The 21,156-nt window shown below is 40.2% G+C and overlaps 1 protein-coding gene across 12 annotated transcripts in view; it reads left to right on the plus strand.

Moving 5' to 3' along the window:
* Positions 1-21,156, plus strand: part of PCCA (propionyl-CoA carboxylase subunit alpha) — a 415,541-nt gene that overhangs the window by 352,495 nt on the left and 41,890 nt on the right. Inside the window, exon 22 of one of the 12 annotated variants that reach the window (XM_045055477.1) lies at positions 6,998-7,108. The exons of the other annotated variants lie outside the window; for them this stretch is intronic. Within the exon in view, the coding sequence (XP_044911412.1) occupies positions 6,998-7,003 (6 nt within the window). The 3' untranslated portion in view covers positions 7,004-7,108. Of the gene's footprint in view, positions 1-6,997; positions 7,109-21,156 lie in introns of those variants that run through there. 12 annotated transcript variants of the gene reach the window in all.

Here is a 21,156-nt window from a genome sequence, read left to right on the forward strand (position 1 = left end):
TTCATTTCCTGGTGAGGGCCCTCTTCCTGACTTACAGGTGTCTGCCTTATTAGCTGTATTCTCACATGGCAGAGAGAGTGTTCTGGGCTTTCTTCTCTTTTATTTATTTCACTTTAATTTTTTTAAAGTTTTTATTTTCATTCCAGTTAATTAATATACAGTGTTATATTCATTTCAGGTGTACAATACAGTGACTCATCTTTTTTCCCTTTTATAAGGGACTAATCCCATCATGAGGGCCTCACTCTCCTGATACCATCCAATCCTGACTGCCTCCCAGATGCCCCCGCATCCAAGTAACATTATATTGGGGGTTGTTAGGGCTTCAACGTATGGATTTGGGGTGGGACACAAATATATAATCCATAACATACACTTACTTGGTAAGCTACGTATCCTGGAATTTTTCCAAGATATATATGCCTATTTCAAGTTGTAATCTGTCTGAGTTTTGTTTGTTTTGTTTGCATGTCTTTGGTGAAGCTGTGAGTTTGTATATACCAGACAGTATCAGCACACGAAGAAACAGAAGACGTCCAATGTTTCTCTTAACCAGAATTCCTTACTTGACTGCTTTACAGTAAGGATGAATATTTTGATACTGTTCTTAGGAATGCACAAATTACCATTTTATTCCACAGTTTTGTATTGTAATCATTGTTTACGTTTAATTTTTAAAGTGCTATTATTTTATAAGTACTATAATAGGCTGTCAAACGTATCTCACCAAGACTAATTTTTTTTTTTTTGTGAAAATAATGCACATTGTCCAAAAGCGAAAACAAGCTCAGGGTACATTGAGCAGCTTCTTCAGGGTACAGTGTGCTACTGGCACTTACCCAAGGACTCTTCAGGAACTATCAGATTGTATGTCTTTGAAGCTTAGCCAGAGATCTTAATGAAACCAAATCATGGTGAAGTTCTTAAAGCTAATTTAAATCTCAAATTGTGCATTTAAATTAAGTTTTTATTGATAATAAATATACTTTATTTCTTATTAGCCTTGAAAGCTTGAGTGATAACATCAGTAGAATAAACATGTTTTACCAAGATTTACCATTAAGAAGGCTATTAATATGACCCTTGATACACTAGCACAATTAGATTTCAAAGTAAGCGTTTACGAAGTAACAGCGATTAATGACAACCATCGAAAACAATTTTGAACTCCATCAGTTTAACTCAGGAGGGTAAACTTAATATGATAATTCATCTAGTTGAATTGTATCAGCTTAGCAGGAAAGTATGTAAATATGTGACCCTTACCTACTTTCTAAATGGATGCTGTGCTGGTAGATTTATCAGTTCCATTAAAGAACTTTGGGGAACTTTGGAATTTCAGCGATGTTCCCTTGGAGGCTGAAAACCCAACCTGATCTCATACTGGGACCATTCTGGTCTGCATATTTCTATAATTTGCCTTTGCTACTAATATGACAGCAAGACACAAATAACTGTTTCTAATAATATCAGATGGAGTTGTGGAGGACAGCATTTTAATGTAGTAAAAGACCTCCCCGTGGGGTTGTTATTGCTACTATAGAACAGCAGCTATGCGGTTGCAACTGTAGTCTCTTAATTGATTCGTTTAATTAGCAAGAGCTGAGGCTTAGGCTGTGTCTTGTCATCTGATATCATAGGATCCACAGTCTGCATTATTCATATTTATAGATGTATGAACATCATCAAAAAGTTCTACTTCTGAAAACTCACATATGGATATTGAATTTTGATAGAGTAAACTCCCATTTGTTTGAACTCCAAATAATCGGAAAATGAAAATAACTATGTTATTGTTTTTCTTAGTACTCTGGAGAAGTGAATGATGTCATACGGTTTGGGTTATTATTGTCTTCCAAAAATAAACTTCCAGGGAACTCGTTCAGTATTGTATACCTTACAAATTCGTAGGCAGTTCCTCTATTTACATCATGCCTGACTCCTCTCTAACTCCATCTGCCTTTTCTCCCTTCTGTAGCCCATCCCCTTCTCTCTACTAGTGGGGTTTCGGGAGTGAACGATGGCTTACTGGGGGGTTTTGTGTGTGCTCGTCCATGCCTGCCTCTGCCGTCACACCAAGTGCTGCTGGCTTAGGCTTTCCACTTGTGCCCACCTCCTCTTACCTGAATTGCACCCCCTGAAGTTTGCTCACCTCACCCAGCTGCGCCCCTTCCGATTTCCTTGGATGGGGGAAACTGGGGTGGAGCTGGGAAGTGTCTAGCCACAGAGACTTCACAGGGCCACTCCCGCCCCATCCAGACAGGACTCCTTCCCCACTGGGTCACGTTCTCCTTTTTCCTTATCCTTAGCCTGTCCAGCCACAGATATCAGACAGAGGCTGCAGAGCAGACATTTTATGGAGGGTTGATGAAGTCGTTCTGTTCTCTAGATGCATTTTACCATACTGTGAAAAAGTAATTCCGTAGCATTCTGTCTTGCCATTCCCCCCATACGCAAAATCTCAGCCAAAATGTCACTAAAACAAGATTTTTTGAGATGGGCTTTCAATGCAATCTCATTCTTGAACGTTGTTTTTGTGGTAACATGCTTTCTGTGTACTATGTAACCAACCATAAATAAACCTTTGAGGGGCGCCTGGGTGGCCTAGTTGGTTAAGCATCCAACTTTGGCTCAGGTCATGATCTCACGGTTTGTGGGTTCGAGCCCCGTGTTGGGCTCTGTGCTGACAGCTCAGAGCCTGGAGCCTACTTCGGATTCTGTGTCTCCCCGTCTCTCTGCCCCTGTCCTGCACGCACTCTGTCTGTCTCTCAAAAATAAATAATAACCATTAAAAAATAAAAACAAACCTTTGGGATGTAGCTAAGTTTACTTTTCTGGCCTTTTGAGATTGGCATGCTGTATATCATATGAAAGTGCAATTATTAATATCCCATGATGTGATGCCTTTTGAACAAAACTTTTAGAGAAATCATGGACTGCCTGCTGCACCATGTGCTAGGAAGTTTGCTGGATGATGTGATCTGGTTTCTGCCCTTACACTGTATATTGGCTTCAGATAAAAACAGACACACTGGTATCATGAGTATGTGGTAAGTGCTGAGATGGGTTATGTACAGGCTGATGTGGTAGCAGAAATCACATATCTGTTAGCTTTTCTTTTTTCTTTTCTTTTCTTTTCTTTTCTTTTCTTTTCTTTTCTTTTCTTTTCTTTTCTTTTCTTTTCTTTTCTTTTCTTTTCTCTTTTTTCTTTTCTCTCTTTTCTTTTCTTTTCTTTTCTTTTCTTTTCTTTTCTTTTCTTTTCTTTTCTTTTCTTTTCTTTTCTTTTCTTTTCTTTTCCTTTTCTTCTTTTTTCTATACAGAAAGCGAGATGGCATGTTCAGAAGCTGTGCTCTGTGATGATAGTAGAGAAAACAAATGGTGTAAAATAAATGAAGGTACAGAGGCTGAGGGTGTCCAGATGTTTAAGGAAGAGCAGGTTGGCTGGTGAGGGTGCCAGGCAGGGGGCAGAGGTCTGTATGGGAGGTGAAACTAGGCAGGAGCTTGATGATGCAGAGGCCTGCTAAGGCGGTTGGACTTTATTCTCTGGACTTCGAAGGATTTGAAAGAAGAGGTGTGGTTTGTTCTGATTTAAAATTTTTTGTTAATGTTTATTTTTGAGAGGCAGGGCCAGTGGGGGAGAGGCAGAGAGGGAGGGAGACACAGAATCCGAAGCAGGCTCCAGGCTCTGAGCTGTCAGCACAGAGCCTGATGCGGTGCTCAAACCTGCGGACCACGAGATCATGACCTGAGCCGGAGTCAGATGCTTAACTAACTGAGCCACCCAGGTGCTCCTATTTTGTTCTGATTTTAGAGAGAACTTGGGGGAGCACATGAAGAAGAGGGTGGGTTTGAGAGCTTCCTCTGGAGGACCCAGTGTCCAGTTATGTGTATTAGACAGAGTTGAAGATGATTCTGAGGTTTCTGGATGTGAACAATGATACAATTACCTGAGGGAGAAAAACAGGAAGAAGAGAGGAATTATATTACAGAAAAGGTGGGAGAGATAATGAATTGGATTTTTGACTGTTTTAAGTTTGAAATGCCAGGGAAACATCTCTGATACCAGGGACATTTCTGGTCTGGAGATCAGGAAAAAGGTTAAGGGTGAGCATGTAAATTGGTGCTTGGTCAACATGCAGAGGTGAGATCTGAGGCCTCCAGTAGCTGAGATTGTCCAAGGGGACGATAGAGAAGTAGAGGAAAGGCCCAGAATGGACCCCTGGGAAATGCCCACATCTAGGGAGGAGGCTCGGAGCCTCTCTAATATCATTGTTAAAATGACGTTATCTCTTGTCCAAATCATTTATATTATATGTGGCTATTAGAAGCCAATTTAGTGTAACCTCAGTCATGATTTCACAGTATCCTAGCATGTCACTAATTATTTCAGAGTATCTCAAAATCCTGCTGCCATCTGTCAGAGATCCTCAAAATAAAATTAATTTTAATGAATAACATAATGCCTTACATTTGTATGATGCTTTAGGGTTTTAGAATGCTTATTTGATTCCATTCCATTTCTGAGACAAATAAGCCATACAGCAGTTTAGACGTCGTTGTAAAAATAAGACACACAGCACTCTGAAATGTCAATTAAAAATATTTGCTATTACTGAGTTATATGTTCACAAGCAATTTCCACAAACCACTACCAGGATATTAGTGGATATTGGGATGGGCCGGGCTCATGAGTGGAGGAATGCTGCATAAACCTTGATTCCCTGAGTCTGAATCCCAGATCTCCCACTGACTAGCTTTGTGAATTTGATCAAGATACTTAACCTCTCTGGTCCTCGGTATTTTTCATCAGCAGAATATCTCCTTTGTGGAACTGGTGAGGGTTGAATAAGGAAGTGTTTGTCAAATGCCCGAAAATAATGAGTGCTTGACATACAGTGGCTCAGCTATTACTCTAGCCCTCACCCCCAACATTTAATACACTTTCCCTTTGCTTCATTTTGCTTTGCATTTTTTTTTTCCTTTTTCTTGCTTGCTTGGGGACATGTTCTCATCTGAATGTGTAATCTCCAGATGAGATTATATTTGGTGCTCAGTCCCAGAAAAATTCAGAAGAAAAATATTTCTCTTTAATTTGGAAAGTCTGGTTTTTGTTCATCTTATGGTTATGACCTCCTCTCACAGTCAATGTGTTGTCATTTAATGCCAAGTATAAAGCATGTATATGAACCTGTACCTTGTGGCAGCCAGACATTTAAGAACATCAACCTGAAGAGTAAGTATGTTTTACCAAGAACAGTCTTGACTGGGTAAATCTTGAGTTTGCAAGACAAAATACTTCTGATACAGGGAATTTTATGATGGTGCTTATGAGCTTTCTTTCTTTCTTTCTTTCTTTCTTTCTTTCTTTCTTTCTTTCTTTCTTTCTTTCTTTCTTTCTTTCTTTCTTTCTTTCTTTCTTTCTTATGTTTGTTTATTTTGAGATAGAGCATGGGGGAGGGGCACAGAGAGAGAGGATCCCAAGTAGGTTCCACACTGTTAGCATAGAGCCCGACTTGGGGCTCAGTCTTACAAACCATGAGATCATGACCTGAGCGAGAAGTCAAGAGTCAGATATTCAACCAGGGCCTTCTTTCTTATACCAGACCCCACTTTGAAGAGATATTATTTCAGGTAGCCCCTTTAAAGCCACTGTGGCATAGTGCAATATGTTGCTGATTCCGTATTTATAAATTATTTGATTGTTGCTATTTAACTTATGTAAGAATGATTTGGAAATGACATCTCTTTTCACGTAGATGCAAAGTCAGTGGTTGTCAGACTTGAGCATGTATGAGAATCACTGGGAAACCTTGCTAAAAAATGCAAATTCTCAGGCCGCTTTCTCAGCAAAGCTCTTTCTGTAGGTCTCAGGTAAGACTTAGAGATCTGCATTGATAGAAATCAGTGTAAAATACACCAGGATTAGGATTTAGAATCTATTTTGACACTTAATGGTGGAATTAGTCTCTAGTTGAGGAAATGGATACCCAACACACATTAAATTAGTGGTGTTATGAGTCAAGCATAAGAGCAGTATTCTGGATGTTTCTTATTATAATGAGAGTGTAGGATACACATTTGATAACTTGAATTGATTAGTGTATGTACTTATAACACATATATATTTTTTTAACCAGGAAGGGACAATAGGAACCACAGTATAATTAAATCTATAGTATCAACTGTATCTCTTAAGTGTTATAGCCATTAGACAGTAATCATTTTTATTTTGGGCCTAGAGTGGGGTTTTTCAACCTTGGCAGTAATGACATTTTGGACAAGAGAATTCTTTGTTGTAGGAGATTGTGCTGTGCTATATGGGACCTTTAGCAGCATCCCAGGTCTCTATCCACTAGATGCCACAGCACCTCCCCCAGTATCACAACCAGAATTGTGTCCAGACATTGCCATGTGGTCCTGGGGGTGAGAAGGGGGCAAAATCTGCCCCACCCCCACCCCCCAGCTGAGAACCACTGGCTTTAAACTACAAGCAACAGTTGGAGTTTCAGAGTTTTCTTTCCCCTTTCACCAATAAGTTTCATGTTGGAGACATGAAGTCTCTAAAGCAGATGTAATACTCCTCAGTGGCCTGAAGTTTACAATCTTACATACATCTTGACCTACTCAAATGCCTTAGGCACAGAAAATGACAACAAACTTTAGCCTCTTGTTTGATTTTTGCTTTAGTGGCATTTTTAAATTTTTTTTTTCAACATTTATTTTTTATTTTTGGGACAGAGAGAGACAGAGCATGAACGGGGGAGGGGCAGAGAGAGAGGGAGACACAGAATCGGAAACAAGCTCCAGGCCATCAGCCCAGAGCCCGACACGGGGCTCGAACTCACGGACCTTGAGATGGTGACCTGGCTGAAGTCGGACGCTCAACCGACTGCGCCACCCAGGCGCCCCATTTAGTGGCATTTTTAACTGTTAGCTGTTGGAGGTGGGTATGAGGACTGCTCCTTCATAGTCTTCCTTGTATTGGATCATAATCTAGATCTAATGAGGACAACTGTTCATGAAAGCTCTCGTCTGCATAACTGCATTCTATTTGTTTGGATCCTTTCTACCGTTTACCAAGAAGAGTTTACCAAAGATCCTCACATGCTGAGTCGACAGGGAGAGGGTACAGGTAATATTTTATCTCAGAAGCTGCTGCTCTTTGTTTGGCCTTCCATTTTGTAAAAGTCCTGTAAAACCTTCCTGGTAAGATGTGTCATATAGAGTGTGTTACAGCATCACCTCACAGTGGGCTCTGCAAAAATTTTTTGTTGTTGTTCTTTTTGGCTAGCATATAATTGCATAGCTCTTTAATGTTTTGTTGTACTTGCCCCCACGTGTGGGCGGTATATGGGCATGGTGCCCAGCAGGACATGTGAGAGGCAAATAGTATAGTCAGTATCTCAGGTATGTGTTTCTGAGAGGGGGCTTTCCCAAGCTGGCACGGGTGTGTGTATGGATGTAAATTCTCAAGCTTGTGGGGGACAGCTAAGGTAATTGCTAAGGTATCAGTGTCAATTACCCTAGGTAATTACCGTGAGGTCAGGGGACACGGGAAACTGTGAAGTGCCCTTGTTTGAAATAGAACCCCTGCCTCATTGAAGCACAGGGAAATGATTAGTTGCCTAGGTTTTAACAGTCACCCTGAATGTACACCGTGTCCCAGACCTCACCCAACCCTTTCCTGTCTCCGTTGCTCATGAAACTAGACCAAGGAGACAGTGCTCCTTGAATGCCTACAGTGTGCCCAATGCTGTACATTTGTCACCTCAGTTCCCACAACTGTTTGAAATCATCAGCAGAAACCCCTTTTGACAGGTGAGGTCATATCCACTGAGCCATCCAGGTGCCCCAACCCTCCTTTTAAGTGTTTGAACTTAGGGACCAGCCACTTAATGGGATAGAGTGTAAAAGCTTCAGGCTCCTCTGCTTCCTCATAAGTTACTTTGTATTCAGGGAAGGAATGTTCTTTTTACAAAAGGTAGTATTTATCCAAGTAATCATTCCAGATTTTAAAAATAGATTAAAATTTCAGTTTCATTTAAAGTCTTTTTTCTTGGGATGCCTATTGGTTAAGCATCCATATCTTGATTTTGGCTCAGGTCATGATCTCATAGTTGTAGGTTTGGGCCCTGAATCAGGTTCTGCTCTGGGAGTGCGGAAACTGCGTGAGATTCTCTATCTCCCTAATGCCCCTACCCTGCTTGCGCTTGCTCACTCAGTCTCTCTCAAAATACATCAATAGACTTAAAAAAAAATCTTTCAATTTGAAGGTGAGAAAAACTTTAGATGATATTGAAGGTAATTAGATTGTGGAATACATGTTAAAGTGTGTGGTAAAAAATTAATTGTCCTTATTTGAGTATTTAACCCTTCTTTTTCTACCTCCCACTGCTTTGTTCAACCAAACTATGAGCCCCCTCAAAGGATTTTAGGAATAACATGGGTACTTTTTGAAATACAGGTGCCTGGCAGTATTTCACAGTATTGCAAGTCTAGACTGGCAGTTCTGAGCCCTGGGCCATTTTGCTTCTGACAGGACACTTGGCAATGTCTGGAGACATTTTGGTTATTGCAAGTGGTGGGCTGCTACTGGAATCTAGTGGGTAGATTTCCTAAAAGTTATTGGAGGCATCACCAGGGACATTTCTAAATATCCTACAGTAAACAAGACAGCTCCTGTAAAGGAATTATCCAACCTGAAATATCAGCAGTGTCGAGGTTGAGCTGGAGTCTAGACAATAACTATGGAACAGCATGTAATTACCTGTGACCGTCTCTCCAACTGTCCTCAAAGCTCTCTACTGTTCTGCAGACTTAAGTGTCCCCTGGACAGGTAGTCTGCAGCTGCCCCATCTTTTCAGTCTTATTTGTGAATCGATGGACTTGCTGACATCTTGATCGTATTAGCAAAGAACTGGGCCCCAGACACATACATGTCACATGTATTGTTTTGCTATTTTGTCCTAATTTGATGATCCTCTCTGCATTTTGTGTCTTCACAGACTTTTGACCAACATGTCATTCCTCTAAATGAAGTTTTCTCTTAACCAGTGTCTGCAGTTATGATCCAAAGGACTTTGATATTGTTTTTTATATTGATTGTATTTAAATTTCATTTAAAAAAAAACCCAAACATCTTACATCTCAGGCTTGCCCATCAGTAGAGTTTTCTTGTTGAATCAGCTCTGTTAATGCCACAGCTGCTCAGAGTAAAAGATCAATTAGATGTTGTGGTATCAGTTTATCAATTTGTTGAAAATAAACCTATATAAATACATGCTGTGTGCTCCATGTGTGCACACAGCGTGTCTGAGCTTTCCACAAAGCCTGTATCTTCCCAACGGCGGCTCTTGTGGTTTGAAGGCAGGGTTGTGAGCGGGTGAGAGTGGGGCCCGGGTAGGAGCTTCCTGACCTCACACTTCGGCGCCCCTACACCTTGTGGCCTGCATTCTAGCCTTTGGTGGTTCTGCAGATTTGGTATTTACTTTGCGGGGTGTTCTGAAATGTACCTACAGGTTTTTAATTTATGGAGGTAATTGAGTGTTGCTGCAGAGGTTAATGCCATTGAAAGAATTTCTTAACATTTTCCATGAGAAGGGAGTGCCCCACACCACACGGGGCCACTGCAGAAGCACCAGGGGTTGTCAGGAGGCAAAAAGGAGCCAAGGGGGAAACATGGACAGGAGGAGCCTTTATTGGGGTTTGCACAGGAAAGGCAAGGTAGGGCAGTCTAAGTGACTTAGGACTGCTAGTTGGCTTTTCATTGGGCTTTGGACTTTAACAAGTGGTCTCTGGTTGTCTGATACCTGGCCCTGGGATGATTTAGGGCATGGGAAATAATGGCTTGGGTGAGTGTAGTTAGCTTGCATAGGAAAGGCATGTTCCCAGGTAAGTTCCTCCCTATCTTCAGGAGTTAGCCAGCCCTGGGAAGGGCAGTCACTCCCCAGGTCTGTAGGGTCTCAAAGATATCAAAACAGTATAAGAAGTAGGAGGGAAAACCCTCACGATTAATACACATAGAACCCAGAAATAATCACATCCAACGGAACTCACAGTAACTAAACCACAGTATGTGGTTATTAATTTGAGGTGAGGAATATTTCTTCCTGTGACCAAATCTTTAAATCTGTTCTTCAGAACACCAGGTGAATGATGGTATCAGAATAATTAGGAAGGCTGGTTAGGCAGATTATTTCAAAACTAATGTGGGTTGTCAGAGCAGAGAGAGACCTAGTGTACTTATGCTATGCTGAAATCTCACAGAATCACTTCTTTTTTTCTATTTATTTATTTATTTATTTATTTATTTATTTATTTATTTATTTATTTATTTATTTATTTATTTATTTATTTATTTTGAGATAGAGCAAGCGCGAGGGAGCACAAACAGGGGAGGGGCAGAGGGAGAGGGAGACATAATCCCAAAGCAGACCCCACACTGTCAGAACAGAGACCGATGAGGCACTTGAACCCACAAACTGTGAGATCATGACCTGAACCGAAACCAAGAGTCGGACACTTAACCGACTGAGCCCCAGAGGCACCTCTGACAGAATCGCTTCTGACTTGCAGCAGGAACACCCTTTAATGCCCACCTCATCTTCTCTGGGCCTCAGAGAACATGCTCTTCATGTTCCCACGTGGCTCTTGCAGGTGACCAACCTGCAGCTACTGAAACTATTGTCATGGAGCCAGGCTGTGGAATGATAGTCCTGCTTCCTTAGGGCGACACACAGAGAACTTTGGTTGGAATTTTGAGTGCCCCCAAATTCTTTGGTGATGCACTTTCACCAACAGTTAGTTTTAGCACTTATGTGTGGAGTTTCACACAGGCAGCTCTCGGAAGTTCCTAAGAATTTTCCATTTCTTAGGTATCCCCCCACCCGGCCCCCATAGTACATACACTCAGAAAAAATAGTTCATGGAAAGAGCCCTGAAAGATCTCATTTTAGCCCCATAAATGCTTTAAACTGATTGTGTGACCTTCCCAAACCTCTGTTTTCTTTGTTGTAAAATGAAAGGTTGGAGTTCGTGACCCCTGAGGTCTTCCCCAGCACCAGCCTGCCCTGAGAATGATTATGTTTGTCACAATATGGGGTTTGCTTTGCTATGGTAGCAAAACATCACACATGCAACTTATTATCATCGTCTTTTGATTTTCTTGGGTTTCTCAGTCTCTTCTGGGGGAGACATCGCTGGCTTATCACACAATGATACTGTGTCCTGTCACTTAATTTGGGGGGACAGCACATTGTGCTGGCACAGGCTCAGTGCTAATAATCAAGATTATATGTTCTGCTTACTGTGACTTTTTTGTGGTTTCTGGGGAAAAATGCAGATGCTTTTCAATTATTCTAAGGGAATTTTGATTAACCCCCTGGGTAGACTTCTCTGTACCACCTGCCACGGAGAAGCAAGTTTTATTGAACAGAAGGTATAGAATTGAATTGCTCATATTTGTTTTCTTTCTGGTGCCTATAGCATTATTTCAAACTAAAGCATTTTAATAAATATTTAATAAATATCTGTCTAAAATAGGTTGAAACTGTTAGAAACGAAACCTCTTTTGTTCTTCAACTTCAAATGCAAATAAGCTAATTTGACTTTTAAGTGGAATCTTCAAATTAAAGACTCACATCTTCCTTTTATGATGTAAAAAGTAGTTATTTTTGACTGGTATAGTCAGTGTCCTGCTTACAACATAATTCCAAGTATCAGCCCTTGGAAGCAATCTGTTTAATAGGTTTATTGCAATGTTGCTATTTTTGTTTTTCTTGTAGTATTTTGCGTGTTCACTACTTGTCTCTCTTGTATTGCTGTTTTTAACTTTTGCCTGTGGCCAGGAGATGCCAAGTTCTTGATTTATAGAGCATTTTCAAATGGCTGACTATAAGGCCTTTTTAAACAAAGTTTTGTTGAAGGGGGCCTGGCTGGCTCAGTCGGTGAGCGTGCAACTCTCAATCTCGGGGTTGTGAGTTTGAGCCCAATGGTGGGGGTAGAGTTTACTTAATAAAAAAAGTTTTATTGAAATGTAATTCACATTCCACACAAGTCACCCATTTAAAGCGTACAGTTCAGTGGTTTTTCGTCTGTTCACAGGGCTGTGCATCCTCTAGTCCGTTTGAGAGCATTTTCATCACCCCAAAAAGAAGCTCTTTCCCCATTAGCAGTTAACCCCCATTCTCCTTCAGCCCTGCCAGCCCCTGGCAGCCACTAATCTTCCTATTTGTGTATGTTTGCTTATTCTGGACGTTGCATATAAACAAAACATATAGTATGTGATCTTTTGTGAGTGGCTTCTTTCACTTGGCATCAAGTTTTCAGAGGGTTCATCTCTGTTGTACCATCAGTAGTTCATTCGCTTTTTGCCGAATAATTTTCCAGTGGACGGATACACTACAGTTTATCCGTTCCTCAGGATGGATGTTGTGTTGTTTCTTTTTAGCTCCTATAAATAATGCTGCTGTGAACATTCCTGTTTTTGTGTGGATATATGTCTTCATTTTTCTTGAGTGTGTATCTACAAGAGAGGTTTCTGAGTCATATGGCAACTCTATGTTTAACTTTTTGAGGAATTGCCAGGATGTTTTCCAAAGCACCTGCACCATCTTATATTCCCACCAGCAATATGTGAGTCATTTATTTTCCCCACATCCTTGCCAGCATGTCATTATCTTTTTGTTATTGAAGTGTAATTGACATACAGCATTGTTAGTTTCAGGTACTCATTATTTGTACGCACTGTGACATGATCACCACAATAGGTCTAGTTCATATCCGATGTCTGTCTTTATTTCTAGACACCTAGCGGGTGTAAAGATAGGACTCGTTTTCAAATACTCTGTGTAGGATTCCTTCTTTTCACTACAAAAGCAGAAAAAACCCAAACAGTGTATTAGTTGTGTCTTGTTTTGTTTTGTTTAAAAACAAACTTAACCCTAATGAAACAACAAAGCACATTGATTTTAATTATTGTATATTTTCTATTGCACTGTTGTCTCTTTCTTCTGCATGTAGAATGTTTTTGATATTAAAGCAAGCAAATCCTTTCATTTCCCTAGGGTTTTTTTTTTTTTTATGGTAGCACATACTGTGCAGGAAGGTCATTATATAGAGAGGAAGAAAGAGTAATCAGCATTGAAGAGAAAGTTAATGCTGCTTGTGTAATTTTTTAATAGGTATCTTGTAACATTTTGAGATATAAGCCAACTGATATTTTTTGCACATTACTGGGCAGTTTCTTCTTGTTGCCTGTGAATTGATATTTTGCTTTGGAAACTAAGATAGTGGGAAAATATCAAGCTTCAAATACTTGATTCCTTAGTCATTTAGGTAGTAATTCTCTTCTGTAGACCACCTACATGTGTTTGTAAGGGATATAATAACTGACACTGTATTTAATTAGTGCTAATACTGTGCAGAAGGAAAAACATATTAAGTATCTTTACGAGTCACTAGTTCAAAGTTAGCAGATGCCAGGAAGAAAAAGTCCTTGTCTATGCACCACTGTTATTTTGCATAACTGTGGAAGTTTGTGATTCATTCATTCATTCATTCATTCAACAAATATTTGTTGGGTGCATATTACTTGCCATACAATGTTATAGGTCCTGGGGAAATGGACCAATTGATGTAAGACAGAGTATAAACCACAAATAAGTATCCAGAAGCAACCAGCTAACGTATACAATGAGCCGATGTAGTAAGTATGGATCTTCCTCCATTGGGAATGGGGTTACATACTCATCCTCAGTTGAAAATATCATGCATGGAAAATGCATTTAATACACCTACCCTACTGAGCACTGTGGCTTAGCCTAGCATACCTTAAATGAGCCTAGAACACTTACTACATTTGGGCAAAACCATCGGACACGAAGCCTGTTCTATAATCAAGTGTTAATTTATTGAATGCTGTACTGAAAGGAAAGACAGAGTGGCCATATGGGTGCAGAAGGGTTGTCATTGTATGGCTGCTTACCCTTGTGATCATTACCCAGCGTGGCTGACTGGGAGACGTCACTGCCCCACATCACCAGAGACAATCGTGCCTCTGATTACTAGCCTGGGAAAGGTCCAAGTTCAGATCCAAAGTGTGGTTTCTCCTGAATGCATATCCACTTTCAAGGCATCATAAATTAGAAAAAATCCTATAGGGCCATCATAGGTCAGGGATCATCATATGCAACCCAAATTACCTTTCCTTAGCTTCTCATAGCAAAATGAAAGGCCTTTGAGGTCAGTTCTCAGAGTTCCCCTTTGAGTTTGGGGGCAGGGAAATTGAGTAAGGGGGATGATGAAGACTTTGGATTCTGAAGATTGTCACTTTATTCTCCCTTTTTGAAGTAAAAGCCATTTTTTAGTTTTGTGGTCTTAAGTCTCCTTCCACAAATGTAAAGATCTTGCTTCCTTTCTTGAATTTCCCTTGCATTTTATAATTATTACTTCAATTATATATTTTCCACCTGTTTGTATACAGAAAGCAATTTACTCGTTGATGGAGTTCCTGCATGTGAGGGGCAGGGAGTATATGGGAAACCTCTCTATTTTCCACTTTATTTTGCTTAAACCTAAAGAACTTCTAAAACATAAAGTCTGTTTTTTAAAAATGTAATTACAGAGTGGCGCCTGAGTGGCTCAGCCAGTTAAGCATCCAACTCTTGATCTCAGCTCAGATTATGATCTCAGCTCAGGTTATGATCTCACAGTTCATGGGATCATGCCCTGCATCAGGCTTTGCACTGGCATCACAGAGCCTGCTTGGGATTCTCTTTCCCTCTCTCTCTGCCTCTCCCCAGTTCTCTCTCTGAAAATAATAAATATTAAAAAAAATTTTTTAAATGTAATTTACAGAGTAATGATTAAAGGTACCTGTTTTAAAGTCTGGCAGACACTTATTAGCTATTTGATCTTAGCCTTATTTGCTCTCTCTAAGCCCAGTTTCCTGGTTTGTAAAATGAGAGTGATAATCCCATCTATTGTGAGAACTAAGTGAGAGAATGCATATGTGCCAGTTATTATAATTCTCAGTATAATTCACTCAATAAGTTTAACCAGCACTGTGGAAATATATTTTATACCAAGGACTAAACTTGTGTTCACCTTTATGAGACACCATCCTGGGAAATTTCTAGTTGCCATGGCGGCTTTATCCTAAGGACAACTAATTTAGATGCAGAGCCTCTAACTTGGTGTGACTTGCTGTGTTTCTTCATTCTATTATGAACATCTCTGTACCACTCTGTCTTTTCCCCTGAAATATCTAACATGTGGATGCCTCAGATAAGCTGTCCATGGGGTAGAGTGGCCTTCCTGCCACAGGCATGGGGGAGAATGGAGGTGGCCGTGGTGGAGACAGGAGGAGGACAGGGGCAGGTAAGGTGGAGGGTGGGGTGCGGGGCATGAAGGGGAAGGCAGAAACCAGATGGGATGCAGAGTCAAAGGAGAGTTTGTTTTCTTACTGGGAATGGCTCAAGCTTGTTTTTCAGGCTGAACAGAAGGAGCCAATGGAGAGGAAAACGTGTAGTTGGTGAAGCAGGGTCATAGTTGATGAAGGAAGGAGTAAAGAACAGGCCAAGGATTCAAGTGCAATGTCTGATGGCAAATAGGAAGAGCACTCCCTCTCTCCCTTTCTCCCTAGACTAGGGGGACAGAGCTACAGATTGACAAATCATGGAGAGTTAGTTGGGCAGTAGGCTGTCTAAGGAGCCCAGGGAACTTTTTTTCTTTGTGAGAGCATTCATCCATTCAGTAATAATTATTGTGTTGACATGACAAGCTTTTCTATTTCAAAAGACCAGAGTGAGCACAAATTTATTTTATCTTACACTCTTTAGGGTGAAAATTCGTATTATTTTAAAGCTATCTACCATAGGTGCTATTATATATTTATCATCTAATGTTTCTAATAATGGAAATAACAAAAAAGTGACTAAAGTATCCACATTTGACCTTGTACTAACATCATTCTTGGCTTACTCAACGTCCCTGAAGGTCAGCAAGAGATGAATCTGCCCTAGACTGGTCTTTTCCTGCATTCATCACTTAAAAAAAAAAAAGAAAGAAAGAAAGAAAGAACAGCGAGAACAAGCTATCTTTTACTTTTATAATTTTTAATCCATCATTAAAAGTACAACTTGCTTTATGATCTAAAGAAATATCTAAGTCTTTATATTAGGAACAAAAGTGAGCCTTTCAGGAAAAAGGGAGGAGAGCTTAATCTGCATTAGCCCTTTGATGTATTTCTAGATTTTAAAGAGCTTCCTGCCGTCCCCAGCCACACTGAGACAGACCCAGCCGTATGTCCAGCAATGGCCTTGTCCTTTCTCTTCTCAGCACACACTGAGCTAGAGAGCGGGCCTTTTGGGAGTGAGCTAGGCTCCTGCCATTAGTGACATACTGTTTCTTCTCCTTGTACTTCCGGGGGAAGACTCTTAAGTTAATGATCGGTTTAGAAAAATAAACTAGATCACCCTTTGCTCTTCTTTGGAACATTTCTTTAAAATGTGACTGTCACTGGTGGATTTCGGGGACTTTATTGAGTGAGAAGTGGAAGAACGCCAACTGAAATGAGGTCTATCTGTCTATAGCGATGAAGTAGGGACTGCAATAGATAAATTTGAAATTAAATTAAAAATTGAAATCCTATTGTTTGAATTCTTGCCATTTTTACTCTTGGATTTCATTTCTTATAACCTAGCTTTCAACTTTAGAGACGTTGCTGAGCCTTATATGGCAGCTTCTTAGTACTCATGTCTCCTTACGTTGTGTGGTGGAAAGTGATGGGTTAGTGCGTGTTTTTAATGCTCTTCCTATTCATGGACATTTTTGCCAGGAGGGGTGCCTTGTGCCAGCTAGTTTCATAGATGGAGGAAAGCAATCTGGGTTTCAGTTTCACAAAAGGAAAAACAAAACCTAAGAGGAAAAGGAAACAATTCGTTAGCAGTGGGCCCCTGTGCAGGGGAGGATAACCTGCCTTCAAAGATTTTTGTGTTGGGCACTGTAATATAATGTTTAATAAATAGTTTACTTCAAAGGGCCTCACAACAAGAAAATAGGCAGCTTTCCTGCCATTCTTGTTCCCTGGTTCAGTTTTACTATAAGTAGCTCATATCCGGTCCTCTGTGGTCTCGGGTGGTCGTTTGTGTTTATGACCCTAACACTGAAACGGTAAGAACTGTGGCCCTATTTTAAGTCAGTAGCAAATCCACAGTGTTCTTCAGGAACTGAGCGAGGGGCCCTCCTGAAACCCTTGACCTTTGACCCGTCTTAAGGAAAGTGCCCAGATGCTGTCAGCCGTACGCGTGGGATTATGTCCTCCCAAAATAGAAAACTACTGAGGAATAGAAAAACTCATTGACATGCACCTAAAGTTTTTGATGTATTGTGACTACTCCTGTGCTCCCATTCTAAACTTCTAAACAGTATGTATGTTCAGTATCCTTGAGATAAAAGCCTGAGGTTACAAAGATCACTGGAGATGTTTGAATTTTTCTTTTTCTTCCTGTAGATATATTTGGCATATGGAGACTTTGAGAGCCCACTGTTAATATCAGTTGCTTCCAGATATGACCAGATATCAGGTAGCCAGATGGAACTCAGAAGAAACTGATGGAACTCATAAAGCAACCATTATATATGTTTTTTTCACTATGAATTTTAACCCAGCAGTGTATTGGGTCTGGGTGGGTCCTGGCCATCTCCATTGTGAAATGGCTTCCCATGATTGTGGTGAATACCTCTGTAAAACCACCGTTGTAAACTCTTGTTAGGTATGGTTTCATTTGTGTATTTTTTTGTTGCTAACTGTTTGGTGCAGGGCTGTTCTAAGAAACATGGACTTGAGATAATTTCCCACCGGCTTACACCTCCTTCCGTTCCTGTTCCTCTCATTCTCCCTTTGTGTAGAAGCAAAGGGAAAGCATTGCGCTAAGACCCAGCAGTCAGAAAGCCTAAGGGGTGAAGAGGAGGAAACAGAGCAATTGGGTGTAGAGAAGGGGGAAACTGTCCCACCCCATTGCTTTCATGGGTGTGGAAAGGGTTTATGGATTGGGCCTGCGTTTCTACATGAGCCACACTGTTCTCTAAAGCAGTGGTAGTAGAGCCATCTTTTTCTCCCACCCTTCATATTCTTGAGTATTTACCCAGAACCAACCCACTGTGGCAGCTCTGGTGGGGAGGGGAGGTGCACTGTCAGTTCTGGTTGTCATTTCTGAGACCCATGTTGAACTTGAACACAGTTAACCATTGTAACAGCCAATGACAAATCCTCAATTCATGTGAACCAAGCATTTCTACAGTTTAGGTATCATGTGGTTGAATTTCTTTAGAGGAATCAGTTCACACCAGTGTCCAGTATGAATAACTTCTAACAGAAGTTTCTCCAAGAGAATTATATATACTCCTCTTTGACGTGGCCATCCCAACTCTAGAAATTTATCATAAGGAATTGTTTTGGTTAGATTCTTTTGCTTGCAGGAGATTCACTCAAGTTTCCTAAACTTATCACCAGGATGTGTGTAGAGAGGCCTTTGGAAAAGGCCAGTTGTCTAGGCCCCAGGGCATCCATCCAATTGTCTGGACCCAGGGTGGCTCAGATCATAATGATAAGACTGTAATTATGAGAGCTAACCTATATTGAGTGCTCGGTATGTAGGAGGCATTTCAGTTTATCTTCTCATTTAATCTTTCATGAGATAAATACTGTTACTATTCATGTTTTTGAGTTGAAGGACTTCAGATGTACAGACATTAAGTGATCTTCCCAGGGTCATGTAGCCAGAATCAGAAACAGGGGTTAACCTTGGGACTCTCTGATGGCAAAGCCCATCAAGAGTGGCTCCTGGACCCTCCTTACAGTGCACCCCCATTAACATGACTGAGTGCCTCTGCAGGGGTCTGCTTGCATCCATCTGTGGCTTTTACTTCTTCTGCAGGGTACAATTTCTGCCTGGTAACTGAGGACTACATATGGCAGATTGACGCATATCATGGCCTTGTCAGCCATTCTCCAAATCATGCTCTCCCTGGAAGCTGCCTCTCATCCTGAGAGACTAGCTCATGTCATCCTCTCTCACTTAGATGTGTAGTGGATCACTGGGTTATTGAGGTTTGTTGTCCTCTCATCCCATCAGCCAACACCATGGACAGAAGGTGGGGCATGCACTATGCTATATATACTGCCACCTAGCAGGACTTGGATGGGAAGAGAACCCAGCCTGAGGTCCATCAGGGGGACTAATTGGATGAGTTCCCAAAAGTCTATGTCTGTGATATTCATCACAGTGTTGTTTATGTTAGCAAAATAATTGGAAACTACCAGCCTGTCGATCAACAGGGGTTTGATTAAAGAAATCATGGCATTCCATATGGTAGAATATTAATATTCAGCCATAAAAAGTAGGATTAGGTCAGTGTTTATTCACATGGAAAGATGCAATGTGAACTACGCTGACATGAAAAAATAAGGTTAAAGTGACGTATATAGGATCCTGTTTTGTTTTAAAAGCACAGACTTGGATGGTGGAATTCAGGAATATTAATAGTTGTGTAACTTGAACAGAATCTTCTTCATGCCTTTCTGTTAACATCTGTTTGTGTGATAATGAACACCTATCGCGTATATATTCAGCAGCATATTTGCAAAACATATCAAGGTATAGAAGTTGTACTGATTAAAAGCTGAAATGAATAGTATTGATTATTGAGAAAGAAAATAAAGTAAGACCTAGGGGCTACGAACTATAGTTACCTCTACCTGTATCACACAACAAATTAAGGGCATAAGGGGGAACGTAATAGCGTCATTATTACCAAGGAGCTAAAATGAGAAAAGTGCATTTCTTTAATAGAGTAACACTCCAGATTTCTGGAACTGTCTTACCATGGAGATGTTTTTTGTTTGTTTGTTTTGTTTTTTGTTTTTTGTTTTTTTTTAACCTAGAATAACTGGAAAGAGACTTGAGAATCAATGAAAGGGTGTCATTAAGTTCATGACTTTAAGTTTATTAACTCTTAATTTACATAGAATTCTAAGAATTAGCTCATTCTAATCATTTACAGCTGATTCTAAGAATTAGTTGATCTCTATGTGCCTGGGTCTGTGTGTGTGTTAGTTTAGGCCAGTTTTGCCAAGCAGTGTGAATGGTAGTCCTTTAAAAAAAAAAATTCTATTTCATATAATTTGGGAAATGGTAGGTTAAATTAAACAATTTTGTAAGGGAACCTCGACTCCCAGTGTGGGGCTCGAACTCACTGACCCCAGGATCCAGAGTACACAAGGTGTACCAACAGAGCCAGCCAGGTGCCCCTAAACAATGTGGTTTTTATTTTTATTTTTTAACAATGTCTTTTACTTCAGGACTTCTTAGTCTTTATTAGATTTATATTCATTTTGAATCTCTGAGAGGGAATATGGAATGCAGTAGTATTTCTCAAACTTATTTTTATCACTGAATCCTTTTTTTCATTGAGTATGTGTTAACCTTTCCCAGAACTTGTATTGTAGACTAACATAGGAGATGCTGCCTTGAGATCTTTTATTTTTTTATTTTTTGTTTATTTTTATTTATTTATTTTTAAGTAATCTCTACCCTACAACATGGGGCTCAAACTCACAGCCCTGAGATTAAAAGTTTCATGCCCTTCCAACTGAGCCAGCCAGGTGCCCGATGCCTTGGGACCTTTTAAACTAGGAATTAGAAGATAGCAAGATGTGCAGAGGACTGAGAAACAGAAATAATACCTGAGTTGCCAATGACTTGGAAAAAGAACCCCCTCCAAAAAAAAAAAATCCCCTACAAAACTATAATCTTACAGGAAGGATAGTAGCATGTGATTTATAGGGACCTGTCTCAATTAGAATAGGCTAAATTATGTTCTCTATTTTATCTCTATAAGTAGGAATTATATAGTACATTTTACAAAGGTGACCCCACCCAAGTGTTTCAAATACATAGGTACTTTCGAAATAGTTACTATTTTTTTAAAAAAACATATTGATTTACTTAATTTTATAGATTTAAAAAATATTTTTACAAAGCAATAACCCTCTGACTTGAGGTTTTGAAAAATATTCTGTAAGGGCTCTCCCTGGGAGATTCACAGTGCATACTGGCATTTTAAAGCTGTTGAGCAGTGCTGTAGTGAAGAAAC

This window comes from Felis catus, chromosome A1 (genome assembly GCF_018350175.1).
Source record: "Felis catus isolate Fca126 chromosome A1, F.catus_Fca126_mat1.0, whole genome shotgun sequence".
NCBI lineage: Eukaryota > Metazoa > Chordata > Mammalia > Carnivora > Felidae > Felis > Felis catus.